Source organism: Plecotus auritus, assembly GCF_963455305.1.
Source record: "Plecotus auritus genome assembly, chromosome: 3".
In the NCBI taxonomy this organism is placed as follows: Eukaryota; Metazoa; Chordata; class Mammalia; order Chiroptera; family Vespertilionidae; genus Plecotus; species Plecotus auritus.
In genome coordinates, this window is record NC_137772.1 from 185,794,304 (window position 1) to 185,812,903 (window position 18,600).

General features: G+C 38.4%; 1 protein-coding gene across 1 annotated transcript in view; it reads left to right on the top strand.

Moving 5' to 3' along the window:
• Positions 1–200: 200 nt before the first annotated feature.
• The window catches only part of LOC308244270 (sucrase-isomaltase, intestinal-like), a gene marked incomplete at its 5' end in the record, with an annotated part of 92,238 nt that continues 73,838 nt past the window's right edge, over positions 201–18,600 (top strand). The window contains 4 exons of the mRNA XM_080660231.1: positions 201–246; positions 5,117–5,636; positions 7,991–8,093; positions 8,301–8,449. Of these exons, the coding sequence (XP_080516357.1) occupies positions 201–246; positions 5,117–5,636; positions 7,991–8,093; positions 8,301–8,449 (818 nt within the window). The remainder of the gene's footprint in view (positions 247–5,116; positions 5,637–7,990; positions 8,094–8,300; positions 8,450–18,600) is intronic.

The following is an 18,600-nucleotide window of genomic DNA, read 5'->3' on the forward strand; positions in this document are numbered from 1 at the left end:
ACTCCAGGCCACCTGCATGCTAGTCTCATGTCTTTCCATTACACGGTAGTGCTAGCCACTGGTAAACTTGTGGGAAGACTTTCAAGGACTTGTTCTTGGCCTCGTTGCTCTGTGGAAAAAATTCAAGGCCAAACAATTTATTCAGATTGTTCCATATAAATACATCACATGCCATGAGCGAGTGTTACTTTTCTGGGACCATGAAGGCCGTAAGGCTTCTTCGTGTTTGTTCCATGGTTCTGGCAGGTAAGGAACTTAACCTTTTGAAAATGTTTCTTTTAACAAGTTTTTAATCAACACTTAATACAATAAGAGTGTTAAATCAACCTATCTAATCTTTAATATTTCAATATTTCATGTATCTTATCCTTGATAGATTTCTAAAAGGAATTTAAGGGTTTTCTATTTATTAATGATAACCTAGTTTATTAATTAGATATTTTTAGCATATGCCAGTTTCTTGTACTAAGCACTATATATATATATATATATATATATATATATATATATATATATAATCACCAGCTTACATACAAAGAGGGATGTGCCACCTGTTGACTAAAAATCTTTACATGTATTAACTGACTTAATTTCTCAAAATTCCATTTCTATTCCTGCTCTGCAGAGCAAAGTACTTTGTCCCAGGACAAAGCTGGTAAGTGTTAGAACTGAGATTTGAACAAGGATCATGGTTAAGGGTCCATCCAAGCCCTTAACCATGATATCTGCATAGTATATATTACTATACAGTATATTCTGCATTAAATTAGACCATAATCATAAGAAAGAGGCAGTTAGCTCAGAACTTATGAACTAAGCTTCACCATTGCTCCTTTAAGTATGTGGGTATCTCAAATTGTACAGCTTCTAAGGTATCAGAGCCATGTTTGACCCTGGGAGCAAACCCCTATAGCTGGTGCAGAATAAGAAAGAACTCAGAAAGGACAGTGGGGCAGTAATGAGTCCTTTAGAAATTGAAGGGGGAGCTTAGGTGGTCAGAGAATAGATGAAATAATAACTGGAGAACAGAGTGATCTGGCACACTGGAGGGTAGCTAGGATGATGTGTGCATGATATCTACATGTGAAGTTGTTTATTTAGTGATATTATTTGCTTGGTTTGAATTTTGAAAAACAAGAGAGGTAATAAGGTGGGTTGTTTTTATTTGTTGGAGTTGGCATTTGGTATTGTAAGGAGGAAAAGTTTAAGGACCAATTCAATGATGTGATATAGAACCGTAGTCATCTAACTGCAATTCATAGACTCCTGGGCACAGGTGATATAAGAGCCTGAATGACAATTACACATGAAACTAATTATATTGAAAAATTCTTATAAAGTATTTTAAAAAATGTGTGATATACCAATAAATGTGCTTCTTTATTAATACATAAAATAATAAGATCTAGCATCTGGTCTTAAAACTACCTTAATTTCAAAATTATGGTGAATTTAAATAATATTATCAGATATTTACATCACTATAATGTGAAACAAAAATATATAAAATATCTGATATCTATTTGTGATAAAGTGATGTGTACTTTGAATGCTGCTATGGTTTGTTGCCTGTGTCATAAGAGAAGGAAATGCTAAATTTTAGTTGGAATTAGTGGAATAGATATAATGTCTTTCCATTCAAGTTCATAGATTTCCTCATTGCATTTAGTCATTCGGGCTCTTACATCTCTTATTCTTCAGCAGTCTCTTCTACTACCACCTTCCTTCATGCCATTGATTTGTTGGGGAAATCACGTTATTATTTGTTCTAAAGGAAATCCCACATTCTGGATTTGGCTGATTACTTCTTCATGGTGGTGTCATTTAAATGTTCTTCTATCCCCAAATTACTTCAGTTCCATTTACTTCCTGTATCTGGTCATTGGTTCTAGACTAGAGACTTGAATAGCATCATGTTCAATGCTTTTAGACAGGAATACTTCACCAGTGGTACTGTGAGTTCCGATTGCATCTCACATAATATCCCTTGTTTTCCCATTTTCAATGATGCTAAGATTCATCAGTGCATCATGTGATGGCAGCCTGCTCATTCATTATAGAGGTCTCCATCAACTTCCATTTACCCATTGATGATGACTGTCTATATAGATTATTTCATTAGAAGTTGCAAAATAGGGTCTACTTCTATAATTTGTAAGGCATTTACTCTATGAGATTCAATTTTTTTGTTGTTGTTAATCCTCACCCAAGGATATTTTTTCATTGTTTTTTTTAGAGAGAGTAAAAGAGATGGAGGGGGGGGGGACATAGATGTGAGAGAGACACATTGATTAGTTGCCTCCTGCACCCACCTTAACCAGGCCAGGGAAGGAATCTGCAAATCAGGTACATGACCTTGACTGGAAATCAAACCCATGACCCTTTGGTGAGCAGGCTGATGTTCTAACCACTGAGAAACACCAACCAGGCCTTGGTATTTAGTTTAAAAAAAAAAAACATAAATTTTCATCATCATCTACTTGGCAATCCTGTAATAGAGTTTACATGAGAATCGCAGGATAATGTATGATCCCTTCTCTTCAGTTCTCAGTTTTCAGTGTAATCAATATTCAGTTTTTTCTGGGCAATCATGCCCAAACACTATTTATCTATCTGTGTGTTTATCCATTGAAGTGTCCTTTATCCTGTGGATTGTTCCATCTAATGCCACTGAGAATCACTTCAAGTTGGTGCCAGCAAGGTGCTTTTCTTTCTTTCTTGAATGTAAAGATGTCCCAGGCTCCTCTTAAACATTCCTTACCCTCAAGTGGAGTCATTTTCCCCAAGGAATGAGTCTTTCTTTTTAATGAGGAGTGGCAGCTAAAAGCCACAGTGTTGATGGTAGATAAGCTTCTTATTAATGGGTTATCATTGCTTCTAATTTTCTCAGTGGACAGTGATTGGAAACATGCCTGTTTATAAAAGAGTATGATTAATCATTATTTCATGCTAATATTTTCAAGTCAAATTATGCTTAGTGTTTTAAATTATTTAAAAAATTATATAGTTACAGTTTCCTATGCTGAAATATTGTTTCATAGAAACAGTAATGTAATTACTTATTTGTTTAGGCTACAATATATTCAATATATTTTTAGGTTCCAAAATTAAAATATCAGTATTAATATTAACAATATGACCACTGGGATTCATGTTACAATTTCTTTGTGGCTTGCCCTTTAAGTATATGTATACCATTAGAAATATAAAAATATTTGCTTTAAAATCATGAGGTAATTCCTTTTTTTTGTGTGTGTGGACATGTGATCAACATAATAAAACAAGCAAGTGCATCTGTTTTAGTATGTCAGTTTTTTAAAACACTTCTTTTAAAAACAATTTTGTTTTCCTGAAAATTGAATTAAAACTGACATGATTTCAAGAAAAAACTATATGACAAGATATAGCTAAAGTGTGATCCTTTTCTTCTTAATCCTGTTTCTTCTTTTCTCCAATATGTAATTATTTTTGTTATTGTTTATTGTATCCTTCCATTGATTCTATTTGAAATTATAAAGAGATGCATATATATATATATATATATATAAATATTGATATCTGCTACCACATTTTTATAGAAAAGGTATCATTCAGAAACACTATCCTGAACTTTGTTTTTTTTCTACTAAATATACTCTGGAAATCAGTCTGTGTAATATATAGAAATTTCTCATTCTGTTTTATGATTTATGTGCCCATAATTTATTTCATTAGTCCTCTATTGAAGGACATTTTGTATATTATGTGCCATTACAAATGATGTTTCACTAAATATCTTTGTGTATCTTTGAGATAAATTCCTAAAAATTAGTATTTGGTCAAAAAGTGAAAGCATACGTAATTTGTAGGTATTGTTAAATTCCTGTCAATAGCATTGTGCAATTTTCTATCCACACGCCAGCCATATACTGATGATAAGGCACATTTTCCAAAAAGTATGTTTACTGATTTGATAGGCAGTTCTGAGGCAGGTGTTCTATGGGCCTCACTTGCAAAAATATAGTTCAGAAATTATTTATGATAAAAGAGATCAGAATGAAGAGTTGAATTGTATCTGTGTTTAGATGTTTTATCCGATTTATGGAGAAAAAGATTTATAATCCATGACATTTATTGTATTAGTACGGTGAAACTCTCACAAATACCCAAAGTGATGAAAGCATCCCCATCTGCAACACAAACCTAGAACTTTTAAAAATAGCAAGCCACAAAAGAAAGAGGATGAAAAAGTACACCAGTATTGTGGCATTCTTGTGGGGTCTCATATCTGATAGGAAAAAGATTGATTCATTTGAAACATGGCATTGGAGGAGAGTTCTGTGGATACCCTGGACCACAAGAAAGATGACCAGGTGAGGCCTAGAGCAAAGTAAGCCTGAAATATCATTGGAGGCCAAAATGGCAAAACTGAAGCTGTCCTACGTCAGGCACATCCTGAGAAGGCAGGGTCCTTTTGAAAAGATAATAATGCTGAGAAAAATAGAAGGCAGCAGGAAAAGAAGACCAAATATGAGGTGGGTTGACTCCGTAAAAGAAACCACAAGAATGAGTCCATAGGCACCCAGCAGGGTTATGGAGGACAGGACATTGTGGACACCACTCATTGATAAGGTTGCCAGGAGTTGGAATTGACTCAATGACACATAACACACCTTGTTAGTTTAGAGGAAACATGTATAGATATTTCTGCACTATTATTGTTGGAGACTGACAACTGCTATCTAGTCTATAAATGAAGGAAAATATAGCAAACAGGACAGGCAATGTTACTGACTTTTGTGAAATTCACTTGGTAACATTTAGAAGATGATAAAGGGTAGATGCCTAAAATTGTGGAGATAGTAAAGAATGTGCACGCTGAGAATATTAGGAGTGATAAAGTAAAATGTTAGTGCTTCATTTTTAAGAGACAAGGTGATTTTTTTTTTCTTTGCTTTCTTTTACCCAGGCTGACAAATTTATAGTACATACCGTTTAAATCCAGCAACTTTTCCATTCATAATCTAAGCACTTTTGACTCTTTTTTTTTTTAAGTTCCACCAAAGTATCTTAATGATAATTATGTTGTCTATATATTTTTTGCACTTACGTTGCCCTGTTTTCCTTCTTGGTTCAGTTCTAGTCCAGTCTGTGAGTTCAAGTTCATGCTTGGCATCTCTAGCCCCCCAACTCCGTAAAGACTGTCACCCTGATCCCGGAGCTTCTGAAGCCAGTTGTCTGTCCAGGAATTGTTGTTGGTCTCCATGGAAAACCCCAGGCATCCCTTGGTGCTTTGAGAAGGTGGATTCATGTTCTGTAGTACCTGAACCCCAACGAATTGATTGTCATCCCGAGTCAGGAGCAAATGAAGCTGCCTGTGTGAACCGCGGATGTCACTGGTGTGCCTCCGAGAACACCACCGCTCCGTTTTGTTTCTACAACTCCAAAGAAGAAGCCACTTGTTCCATGAAATTTCCCATTCAGAACCGTGTTGATTGCCATCCTCAACCAGGAGCTTCTCCAGAGATCTGTGAAGCTAAAGGCTGTGTTTGGTGTTCTACAACCATTGCCAATGTTCCCTGGTGCTTCTACCCTGCCAATGGTCCACATGGCTACACCATGAAAGATGTACCTCAAAAAACAGCTCAAGGATGGAGGTATACACCTTCTAGAGCTTTTAATTACCACTTCTACCATTGGAACTTTTTGATGCAGCCTCATGGGTTTGTTTGATACACATACCACCACTGAGATTTCATTCTATTTTTATTGGCTCTATCCTGAGAACTCCGAGCCTTCATGGTGAATCAAAAAGCCTAAAAGACATCATGGCTTTTTGCTTCCTAATCGTTTTTACTTCGAAATCACTGTCAGACTCCCCTGTTGAAGAATGGGTTACGCCTCTCTTTCTTGTTTCTCAATCAGTTGTGTGGGCCCTGCCAAGTAGCCAGAAACACTCATTATTTTGTGGGCTGGGTTGATTAATTGCAAATAAGTCAGGCTATGGTAAAACTCTTGTCTCTTGTGCAATCCTGTCAATCTTTTCTTCTTTTTGTTGCATATCTTTTGTGAAGCATGACACAGCACTTAATTTTCAGTGAAATGATATAGAAAGTCAGAATGAAAAATTGCCCTGAACAGCCACTATTTCAGAACATCAGAATTTATATTTTAACATCATAAGAGTCCTTCCTCTAATTAATAAGTGCAAAAATAACTCAATCACAAATGATAGGCTTAACTTTTATAAGAAGAACAGAATATTGTTGTTTTCCTTTCATCAAGATTCTCAAGGGAAAAGCCACATTTAGTAGGTTAAGACTCACTTTAAAAAACTTATTCCTATACTGATTTTCAGACTAGATCTTGATTTTGAAGATACTTTTTGGGCACTGTATGGAATATATAGAATTCTGGCATTTACTTAGTTGGACCTCCAAAGAGTTTTATGAAAGTTGACTTTACTTCAATTTCTATTTGGAATTTATGAGCTATTTTCTCTTTACATTGCGAGACCAAGGCTTGAAACTGTGTCAAAATGTGTTTTCCATTTATGTTTTCCACCAGGCAGTGATATAAAATGTAGTGATGATGGTTAGGAGTAGGGATTTGGAGAACCATTCTCTTTAAAGACAAAGACAAGAAATGACGGTTAAGACACTAGCTGGAAGCAGAAGGGTGAGGTCTGGGCTGAGAGGAACTGGTTTATGTCAGAGTGGGATAGGGTAGTCTTGGAAATATAATGAATTCCAAATTGAAAGTAAAGAAAAAAATATCATCACATTTTGATTTTATTGCTTCTGGACCTTGAAAATGCTCTACATTGAATACACCAGCCTATTTTATGGACTAAAATATAACTTGATTGAGCTAACTTACATTATATGTTATTTTCTCTTATTCTAAATTTGCCCTTGGTTTGAGTTTTTGTAGATTTTAGCAGAGACCATCATGGGAAATTTTTTGAAAACAGATTACAATCTGAAATTAAAATAATAGGAGCTCAGGATGAGGAAGAGCAGTGAACCATAAAATAAAATAAAGTAAATGTCAGATAAATTAAATTATAACTATATTAAATTCTGACTTGGAACAAAGATTATACAGAAAGGGGAATTGTAAGAGAAGCAGAAACACTGAGCAATTCACAAAGACTCCAAATGTCAGTGTCTTCACTGTCTGGGCTGCCTTTGGCTTATTAGTAATGTGTGCCTAGCCTTGCACTTGACTCTGGGCCTGGGAGATCTTGTTATGTCTCAATTTGACCATCAGATCATTTTGCTTGCTGAATTTATACAACATCTCAAATATTAATGGATTCTTCGTAAGTCAGGACAGAATGTTCCACAGCAAAACAACGTCAATAAGTGGTGCTTTTCCATGATAGGCCTAAAATAGTGTACCTAACCAAGAATGTACCTGAGGAAACAGGCCTCTCTCCCTGAATCTAACATTGGAAAGCCGGGTTAGAATGGGTGATAGTGGTGACGGCACTGAATTGGAGCTCCTAGTAGCTGGACATGTGTGGTTGTTTCACACACGTTTGTATGCAGAATGAGGAGAGGACAGAACTGGGAGGAGAGGGGCTGTGCCCAGGGCTTTGAGTACATGACTGCCCATTAATTAGTTCTAAGCCTGGTTTTTAGAAGTCATGGCCGGCCAGCCTGATTGAACAGGACAAGAGATTTCATTCTACTACAGGGCAGATTGTATCAATATCAACTAAGTCAGGTGGCCATGTTTTTTATTTTGTCATTGCAGTTTTTACTATTTTTAGAGATGTATTAGGAAGAAAATTAGTTGACTTATTTTATTTCCATTTCAGTGTTTCACATTTACTCTTCAGTGTTTCTTCTCTGAATAAAACATTCCTCATCTGAAATTTGTTTTCTTTGAAAGTATAAGTTGTTTACCTCCCTGTTTATCAACATTTATTTTAACTGAAGAATTCCACTCATCTATAAAAATAAATATGCTTCATTTGGGTTAATAAAAGTGGTTTATCTTACAGGGTAACTTTAATAAAATGTGGTACTATATCCCTGTTTGGAAATGATATCTCCCCAATTGTAATGGATGTAGAATTTCATACTAAGGATCGTCTCCGATTTAAGGTAAGTATAACTGATAGGCTATATTTTTCATGAACACAAACCTTGTTAATTGTAAATTTTAAATGTCATAAGATTATTTGATTAAGTACCTCACATAATATCTTGTTTTGGAGGTAACTACAATTTGCTATTTCACTTATTGGTAACTTTGCAATTAGATCATTTAAAAAAATTAATATACTTTTTATTCTATTTAACTTGTTTTAGATTTATGATCCTAATAATAAACGATTTGAAGTTCCACTCAATATTGAATCTTCCTCAAATGTGTCTTTTGAATCCAACTATGATGTTGAATTTATAAATGATACAGCACTTCAATTCAGAGTAATAAGAAAGAAGACAAGAACTGTATTGTAAGTACTATTCACATGAATATGCTCTTAGTTTTGTTCTCAGAAACAATGCATGGAAAAGTTATGGAGGATATGGGATTAGCAAGCTTAGAATATTAGAAATATGAAGTTTAACTTAAACCTATGTTTTAGGATAAGACAGAGTAGGAAAATATTCATGTAGCCTCCTGTTAAATTATGTATTCAGAATTAAATTATGAGGAATTGAATTATAAGCTACTTACAGTATTAAAATTCTGTGTTCCCTTTCAAAATTAAATTTAGTTGGACTGGTACGTGGTACACATTCTGTTAATATCAGCTGTTGAAATTTTTACTGGTTTTGCTATTCATCAGCAGTGTTATTTTTGAGCATTATGATAATAAAAACACATGCCTACTAACCTAAAGTAATATTAATAATTATTTATTAATTTGGGGCTCGTCATTATTATGCAAAATAATATAGTGCCAATTTTTGCTTTGAATTTCCAAGTATATCTATGTCATCCTGACCATTCACTTCCTTTTAATATATACTGGCCTTGAATTAACAAGAATTGTAATGTGGGTATACCTATACAGAAAGTAAAGCTATCCTTGGTTCAGTAACTCAGATGATCAGCTTTTGGTTCTAATAGTGCTGCAGCTTTCAATGTTTATGCTGCCCACTTAGCCATTTTTATTCTATGAGGCCATGCTGAGTTCCTAAGTGTGGTGGATTTTATTTTATTTTATTTTATTTTTTTAAATATATTTTATTGATATTTCACAGAGAGGAAGGGAGAGGGATAGAGAGCCAGAAACATCGATGAGAGAGAAACATCGATCAGCTGCCTCCTGCACACCTCCCACTGGGGATGTGCCCGCAACCAAGGCACATGCCCTTGACCGGAATTGAACCCGGGACCTTTCAGTCCGCAGGCCGACGCTCTATCCACTGAGCCAAACCGGTTTCGGCAAGTGTGGTGGATTTTAAATGGCCACAAATACTTTACATGTCCTCCTGGTCAAGAGATGAAGTCTGTTTCCTCACCTCTTGATTCTGAGCTGGTCCTTTTTATGCTTTGATCAATAGAATGCAAAAGAAATGACATGTGACTTCCAAGATCTGGCCTCAAGAGGCCTTACAACTTCCTTTCTCACCCTCTTGAACCATTTTTAGCATCATGTGATAAAAGTCTACATAAAAAGGGAGGCCCAGCCATTTCACTTATTCCAGCCATTCCAGGTGAGTCCCCTGTCTTTTGAGTGAGACCTTCATATGCCATCCAACCACAGCTAAGCTGACAGCTGGTTCCTTTCTGACCACAAGGTGCACCAATCCCAATTTATGTTTATATTAGAGGTAAGACCAGAATCATTGCCTATGAAAGATTTACACTAAATTTTGGAGTGGTTTGATATGTAAAAATTGATAACTAAGAAAATTTATTACAGTGGCATTCCCTAGAAATGGGCTGTCATTGGTAACAAAAACATAAATCATTTATTGTTCATTGGCTTTAGGACCCAATGACAAGCAGAGGCTGAAAAATGGTGAAGAGGCTGGTGGGTTGGTGAACAAACTATTAATAGAAGCTGAAAAGATGGTTGCCCATGTTGCTTATATCTGCCTACAATAATTTGGAAGTTAGAAAAAGTATCTAATGAACTTGTGTATCTGACACAAGAGATTTCCAGGCATAATTTTGAAAATATTAATTGACTTCTTTTAACAGTACATAATGTTATAGGAAGAGAGATATAAACTAAACAGGAAACCATACAGATTTTAAGCAGAATTTAGAAAAAAAAATCAAGAGCTCTGGATCTGCTGATTGGAATATAAAATTCCTTCTCATCCTCAGTCCCTCCAGCCAGCAAAAGATTGCCAAATATAGAAATGATCTTAGGTAAAGATTGACAAGTGTGTGACTATAAAGCCTTTTTTGAAACTATGGAAAGATTTTGTATTGTGCCTGACAGACCCTCTCAACTAGATAAAAGTGTCTCTCACAATCTTAAAGGCATTTTCTTACAGTGCTTTGCCCAAAATAAAAGGGGCTTTTTCTCAAAAAGACCTATAAATATGGCTTTTGGGGGTATAAATCATATTTATAGAAAGCCCACAAAGGTTTTAAGGGCATTATATCGGTGTGGGCTAGAAGAGTCAGAGACTGCTCAATATGAAAAGATACCTCTGATGCTTTACTTTCTATGGCCAGTAAGTAGAATTAGACAGCTACTGGCCAGTTTTTATGATGAAGGTGGGACCTCTCAAAGCATGAAACCAGAAGCCCTGATGGAGTCCTAAGAGTCACAGAACATGGATTAGGAACCAATTCTTAAGGACTAAAACTGGCTCCTAATCAAGTAACATTTCCTACCCCCAGAGTAGGGGGCCCTGATAAAAGGTGTCTGGATTTCAGAATTTCTATGGACTGCAAATTGCTATGTGCCTCCTAATCTTTCCTTTTTTTTTTTTTTTTATTAAGAATAATTATTGCAATTTTCCTATCTTTGTTCAATCATGGTGTGTGTGGTGTGTGTGTGTGTGTGTGGTGTGTGTGTGTGTGTATGGTGTGTGTGTGTGTGTGTGATGTGTGTGATGTGTGTGATGTATGTGATGTGTGGTGTGTGTGTGTGTGTGTGTGTGTGATGTGTGTGATGTGTGTGATGTGTGTGTGTGTGGTGTGTGTGGTGTGTGTGATGTGTGTGATGTGTGTGGTGTGTGTGTGTGCGTGTGTGTGTGTGTGTGGTGTGTGTGTGTGTGTGATGTGTGTGTGTGTGTGGTGTGTGTGTGTGTGTGTGTGTGTGGTGGGGGAGAGGGCAGATATTTTGTTTTTGGAAAAGGTGACTGCCCCGGAGGAGCCTCATCATGACCGTGAGATTATGGATGATGTTATGATGGGTTGAACCTTTTGAGGATTTCAGGAGAGACAACTATATTTGCATATGAGTGGAATGTAAATAATTGCTGCCAGGAGGTAATCTATAATAGATTAAGATATATACACTGAGTGGCCAGATTATTATAATCTCTGAACGCATAATAATCTGGCCACTCAGTGTATATCCTATATAATAAAAGGCTAATATGCAAATTGTCCCCTTGACCAGGAGTTTGACCAGCAGGCAGGCCAGCCAACCGCCCATGACCCTCCCCCTGACGAGGCTGGCCGAATCCCACCCATGCACAAATTCATGCACTGGGCCTCTAATATATATACTGAGTGGCCAGATTATTATGCGTTCAGGGATCATAATAATCTGGCCACTCAGTGTATAAGTACTTTTCAACTTTTCCCATCAGATGGTAGAGTCTAATTCATCATCCCTGGATCTCAGCTCACCCTGTAACTTGCTAGAACTAATAAATACTAGCAGAACGTGGCAGAAAGCTGTTGTGTGATATCTGGTCCCCAGCCTTAAGAGCTTTTACAGATTTCACTGTTGTATCCATGGAACACTTCTGTAACATGTGCAGAAGCCTTTGAAGAAAGGCCATATGGAAATAGAAGCCCAATTATCCTGCCTATTCCATCCATTTTAACTGAGATCCCAGGTTAACCAGCTCCAGACAGGCCCCCAACTGGCTGCAACTGCATGAATAATTCCAGGCAAGACCAGCAGAACTGCACCAGCAATTGTGAGGAATAAGGCATTTTCAATATTCTAATTCACAAAGTTTTGGGGTGGTATGATCCATAACAACAGAAAACTGATACAGTAACTTTGAACAGCTGGCTCTTGCCTGTATGTCTTGATCACAGTGGGCAGGGTAAAAGAGAATGTGGTGGGTAACAAGCTCATGGTCAGGAATGAAAACCAGCTCAAAGCACATACCTCAGAGAACCTGGAAGGGGTAATATAACCTTATCAGGGATAAAGCAAACATTCAAAAAGAACACATTCACTGTAGTAATCTTGGGTCAGATGATCCTGAGTCCACAGCTCTGCTTTGCCACTTGGGTTGCTGTGTGAATTCAGGAAAGTAACTTAAATTCTCTTAGCTTAGCTTTCTTTTGTTGTTGTTAAGGTGGGTTTTACTAAATCTTGAATGAAATATAATATAAGCAAAGCTGTGTTCCCTATAAATGGTAGTCCTTCACCCTTTATCACAGGTACATATTTTATCTTCTTATGAACACTTGACATTTTCTTATGAATGTGTTTTGTTTGTTTTATGTGTATTATCTTCTACTAGAACAAATGATCCTTGAGGGCAGGGACTCAATCTATTTATTTTACTTCAGTGTTGGGGAGCACACGAGACTCAGTTGGAAAGGTTGTAAGAAAGACATTCTGAGAAAATGGAAGTGTGTGGAAGGCTGCCTGCCCTGTTTATCAAAATTCTGACTTAGGAGAGTGCTGAAGGCAGTGCCCCTAATTATTAGTTGACCTTTCCAAACAAGTCTGTGCACATGCAGACCCCTGGGTGTTTACTGGAATTCTTATGCCTAACCTTTTGGGTATCCTTGTTTAAAAGACACTACAAACACATGTGTCTTCCCAAGATTACTTACCCTGCTGATTGTATCTAAAAGATAAGCTTTATCTCAAACTGCTGTTATAATAAAAGCCTAACGAGGCAGGCAATCGAGGTTCTCTGGTTCCTTTAGCCAGACAGCCCCTTAGCCCTCTCTTTCACAGCAAACAGTTGTGTTGGAGTAATCCATTCATCTGTCACTCAGGGTCTGCTGGTCAGCCCCAGCACCTAAACATCTCTAACACATAGATTAATTGGTGCTCAATAAATATATCCCAACTTACTGGTTAATTGTGAGTTTGAATATACTGAAATTTCTAGACTTCTATATATTGAGAAAGATGCATATAGACAAAAATCCTCTGTAATTTCATCTTTTCTCCTTATCTCTTTTGCCTGCACTTTCTCCCTTTATTTTTTTTATTGTTTAAAGTATTACATATATTAGTACATATATCTCCTCCCCCACCCCATTGACCTTCCCCCAGCCTCCCCTACCCCCTGTCGCACTTTCTCCCTTTATAATGCCCTGGCTTTTCTAGCCCCTTTTCTTCTTTAGACCTCTGAATCTCTATTTCAACCTTTGATGTGTTCCATTTTCATATTGTCAGCTGCCTGTTAGACAATATAAACTTTCTTATTCTGCTAATCCTTCAGCCTTACAATGTTCAAAGCTTACTTCATTCTTCCACACCCCACCCAAATTTCCCAGTGTCCACCTTTATGCATCCTACTTCAAGCCAAACTGGACTACTGCCTTGCCATTTCTGAGATATACCCTTAACTTATCTTTCTTTGCACATTTATTCAGACTATTTTCTCTTTCTTTTTTTTTAAATTATTTTTATTGATTTCAGAGAGGAACAGAGGAGAAAGAGATAGAAACATCTATATTATAAAACGCCAGTGACCATAACGCTGTAACGACCAAACAACTGGTCACCAGGAGGTGCATGGAGCACCTCTTGGGCCCTCCCCTGACTCAGCCCCCAACCCCGGGGTGCCAACAGCATCGGCAGAGCATTGCAGGGTGCCAGCAGCATCCCCGGAGAATTGTGGGGCACCGGCAGCATCCCCAGAGCATCGCAGGGCGCCAGCAGCATTGGCGGAGCATTGCGGGACACTGGCAGCATCTGTGGAGCGTGCAAGGTGTTGCAGAACGGCAGACATGGCCTTGATGTCAGGCTAGGCCTAAGGAACCCTATACGTGCATGATTTAATTGTTCACTGGGCCTCTAGTTAATGATAAAAGAGAATCTTTGATCAGCCGCCTCCTGCATGCCCCCCACTGGAGATTGAACCCTCAACCTGGGCAGGTGCCCTGACCAGGAATCAAACTGTGACTTCTTAGTCAATAGGTTGACACTCAACCACTGAGCCATGCCAACTGGGCTATTTCCTTTTTCTTGAATGCCTTTCTTTCCTGCTTCTGCTTATCAAAATTCTTCCCAAGTATAATCTACTTTATTTATAAAATTTGTCTGATCGCACTTCCATACATGGACGTGACCTCTCTTTCTTTGTAGTTGAAGTAGAATCAAATCTGTATTTTTCTTTAAAATCCCATACTACACTTCACATCATATTCATTTCACCTTATTACCTCCCTCTGGATTTTATTTTCCTTTATGGCAGAATCAATGTCTGGCTTATTTTTATCATTTTCACATATCCAAGCATGCAGCAAATGTTCAATAAGCAAATATCAGTGCACACTTGTTCACTATCCTGTAAGTACATTTTAGATATGCTCAGAAATAGCAAGACACAGTGAGACTGAAATTAGAGAAATAGGGAGTTTCTTCACCTAAACTAAAGAGAATGCAAAAAGCATGTCAGGAAGGAGGTTGTGAGCAATTCCATCCACTGCTGCTGATAGATTAAATCAGATGAAGACTGAGAATGGGACATGGGGCTATACCATGAAAGATAGTGTAAGAAAAAGTGGAGAGAAAGGTCGGAGTCCAGTGAATCCCTGCAGGAGTTAATCTGAGCAGCACAGGCAGTTCATTCATCCTAACAGACTAGGAGGTCAAGTCAGAATACAGGGGCACAGTCAACGCGGTGCAGGCTCAAGGCTTAAAACCAAATGCTTTTGAAATTGCTTAGATGGAGGGCTAAAAAGAGCAGTTGGGGTCTAGCCTGTTTAGCCTGTCATGCCACCTTTAGGAAAGTGTCCCAGCTGCCTGGGGTCTGGTTGTTGTGGACATGGGTATGAATCGTGCTTTGATACCCTCTCTGGCTGAAAGGGAACCTGAGGAGCCCAATTGCCCTTAGTCACAGTGCTCCTGGTGTACTGCAGTGCATGTTGTGATAAACACCTCCTTCTCCATCTCCTTGCTCACCCCACTCCCATCAGACAGCTTGGTTGGGAGGGCTTTCTCGGGAGTCTGTGTTATCATGCACCCAGGGAAAAGTGAAGGATTGAGCTTCCTATCACTCTGTATAAAACCTTCCCCATAATGAATACTCAATGCATGTTGTTGCATCTTGTGCGTTCTTCAAGTACATAGAGAAAATAATATTTTCTCAGCATTCACCTGGTGTTTGCTATTGGGAATAAGGAATAATAAAGAATATACCACCTATTGTCAGTAGGGCTAATTAGAACAGTGGAGAGAATGAAAGAAATGCAAAATGAAGGTAAGAGGAGTGGAAAAGGAGATTTAAATTCTGACAGGAAGAATGAAATAAGACTTCAGGGAAGAGTTGGTTGTAATGAAGCCTTATTTTTGTTTAAAGGAGCTATATAAGAAAGTAAAATTCTAAAGCAGTTCTATTTCACTTTAATTTTTATCTGATCTACGCAGTTTTCTTTCACTTATAAAATATTTAAGGGCAAAGTCATATGGTATTATTCTATTTTATTTTTCATCTGGTATTATTTTAGTTGCACTAAAATTATTTTAGTTTTAATTGATCAATGAGAAGGCATTTGAACAATGTATTTGAATGTCATTTTAAAACTCAATTCACATTGTTGTCATAATACTATGTCTTTTTTTTTTTTACTTATTGGAGTCTAGTGGTCCTAATTATTGCTGCTTAATGTAGGTAATTTCCAAATAAATAATGAAATTTGCTCCTTTATTCAGGAAGTCTTTTTCCTTCCATTTGCCTTATTTTATAAGTATAAATATATATTATGTAATTATATGTATAATCAGTGTTTGTGAAGGGGAATGAGAAATAGGAAAGAATAATGGTTAATATGGCTTATGAAAATCTTAAGTGACTGCATTATCTCTGAATGGTGCTAACCCTTTGAGAACATTGAGAGTTACAACAAGAAGCAGAAGAGCGAGGATTGACAGAGCTTATGCTCCTTAAGTCAGTTATTCCAGACCTAGAGAACTGGTGGTAGCAACTCACAACATGCCACAAACTTCTGACAATCAGCTCTTTCAAAACAACTGACATGGAAATTCCATGGGTAATGATTAGGTTCCCTTTTTAAATATATATATATATATGTTTTTATTGATTTCAGAGAGGAAGGGAGAGGAAGAGATAGAAACATCAATGACAAGAGAGAATCATTGTGACTGCCTCCTGCACACCTCCTACTTGGGATCAAATCCACAACCTAAGCATGTGCCCTGACAGGGAATTGAACCATGACCTCCTGGTTTATGGGTCAATGCTCAACCACACAGACGGGCCTTGTTTTTGCTAAGGAAAAGGGTATAAGTGTACCTATATATGTAAAAGCCTAAGGGACCAGTCACTATGATGAGCACTGACCACCAGGGGGCAGATGCTCAATGCAGGAGCTGCCCCCTGGTGGTCAGTGCGCTTCCACAGGGGGAGCGCCACTCAGCTGACCAACGGACACCAGACACCTGGCTGGCGAGCCAAGTGCTGCAGCGCATGAGCCTTTCCTGATCAGGACTGACTGGGGGCAAGCAGGTGCGGGGCGTGGGGGGGGGGGGGCGGGGGGCGGCAAGCAGGAGCGGTGCAGTGGCCTGCTGTGTGGCCTGATCCCCGCAGGCCACACCGAGGACTGAGGGACCCCACCCGTGCACGAATCTTTAGATAAGCCCAAAAAACAAGGTGCTTCTATAAACAGTAGCATAGACCAGTTTTGGAAGAATCGTTGATAGCATACTACTAAAGCTTAAGTGATACCATTCTTTACATAGAAAAGCCAAGGCCAAAGGATTTTTCTCAAATTACATTTTCTGAAGGTAAAGTAACCTTTAGGTTTATGGCAAATTGAGCTTGAAAATAATTCCTTACCTCTAAGAAATGGTTACTATTTCTTAGAGATAGGTTCCTTTATGGTTAAAGCTGCTGGGAAAATGCTGAAATGCTTCCATGGTAGTTAATAACTGTTCCCTGAGCTGGTCCGGTGTCCCTCCCGCTGTTCTGTCGCCCTCCTTTGCTCTCAACCAGCACCCCGCGCGTCTCCCTCAGTTCTTGCAAAGACCTGTCATCTGGGGGGTCTTTAGCTCTCTGCTTCACAGGGGTTCTGATTTCTCACCATGTGCTGAGCTAAGTTTTAATTGTTTTGAATATAATCCTTTTGTATAGTCTTTCTGAATGGTTTCTTTAGTAATTGTTAATTACTATTAATATTTTTATACAGTCTTTGAGGCAGATGCTTAATAGTCAAAGTAAGAGCACATTTTCCACTGTCATTTTTTAAAACCATCTTTGAGGTAAATTATTGCTACTGATATGATTTAGTTACTTAGAAAACAACTAATAGTAGCATTTTGGTCTTTATTTTATGTCTTTGTGGCTAGGTGAAACTTTTAATGAACTTTTAGGAAATTTATACTTTGAGGTTTTGATACTTATAAGAGAAAAAAATGAGAAAAATTTTGTTCTGAGGCTTCTGATAACCTGAAAAGTTAAATGCGTGTTCTTGTTTACTAGTGTCTGAAAAACCTGTACTCAAATAAGAACACAAGAAAAAAGATAATAAAGGCTTTTTCCCATGGGAAACAGATTTGATACATGCTACTACTCTTCATATACAGAACTTACCTGCTCACAGTATTCCCCTGGACCTTCACCTTCTCAGCCTGGGATATGCCCCTGCATCAGCTTGGACTTGTTTATCAACATGTATCCCATTGTGTTGTAACCACCTGGTTGTTCCCGACTCTCATCCCTCTGTGTATTTCTCCGGTGTCCAGTGCTGGGCACTCAGGAAAACATCCTTGAATGAGAGGGGGAGGGGGGAAGGAGGGGGAGAGAGGAACACTAAAAAAGCAACAAGTTCCAGCAAACATGTCAGTGTGGCTGCTCAGCAGCAGTCTCCTCCAGCGTGTGAGGAAGTCTCCTCTGGCAGGGAACCGTGGAGCAGGTGCCTCCCCTTGGCACAGGGCTGGGAACCGGAGGGCAGCAGAGGCTGTGACAGGGGTGGGCAAACTTGTTGACTTGAGGGCCACAATGGGTTCTTAAACTGGACCGGAGGGCCGGAACAAAAGCATGGATGGAGTGTTTGTGTGAACTAATATAAATTCAAAGTAAAGGAGCGGAGGGGAGAGCAAGAGAACCGGATAGAACAGCCGGATCCGGCCCGGGGGCCATAGTTTGCCCAAGGCTGGGTGATGAGGTTATGGGTTCGGGAGCAGCATGGGGGCCTCTCACCTGTGGCTGCTGTGCTGTCACGGCCTCCACCACCCTCTCTCCTTCCCCGTAGTCGGTGACTTAACCCTGGCTTTCACAATGTAAACAGGTGTTCTTGAAC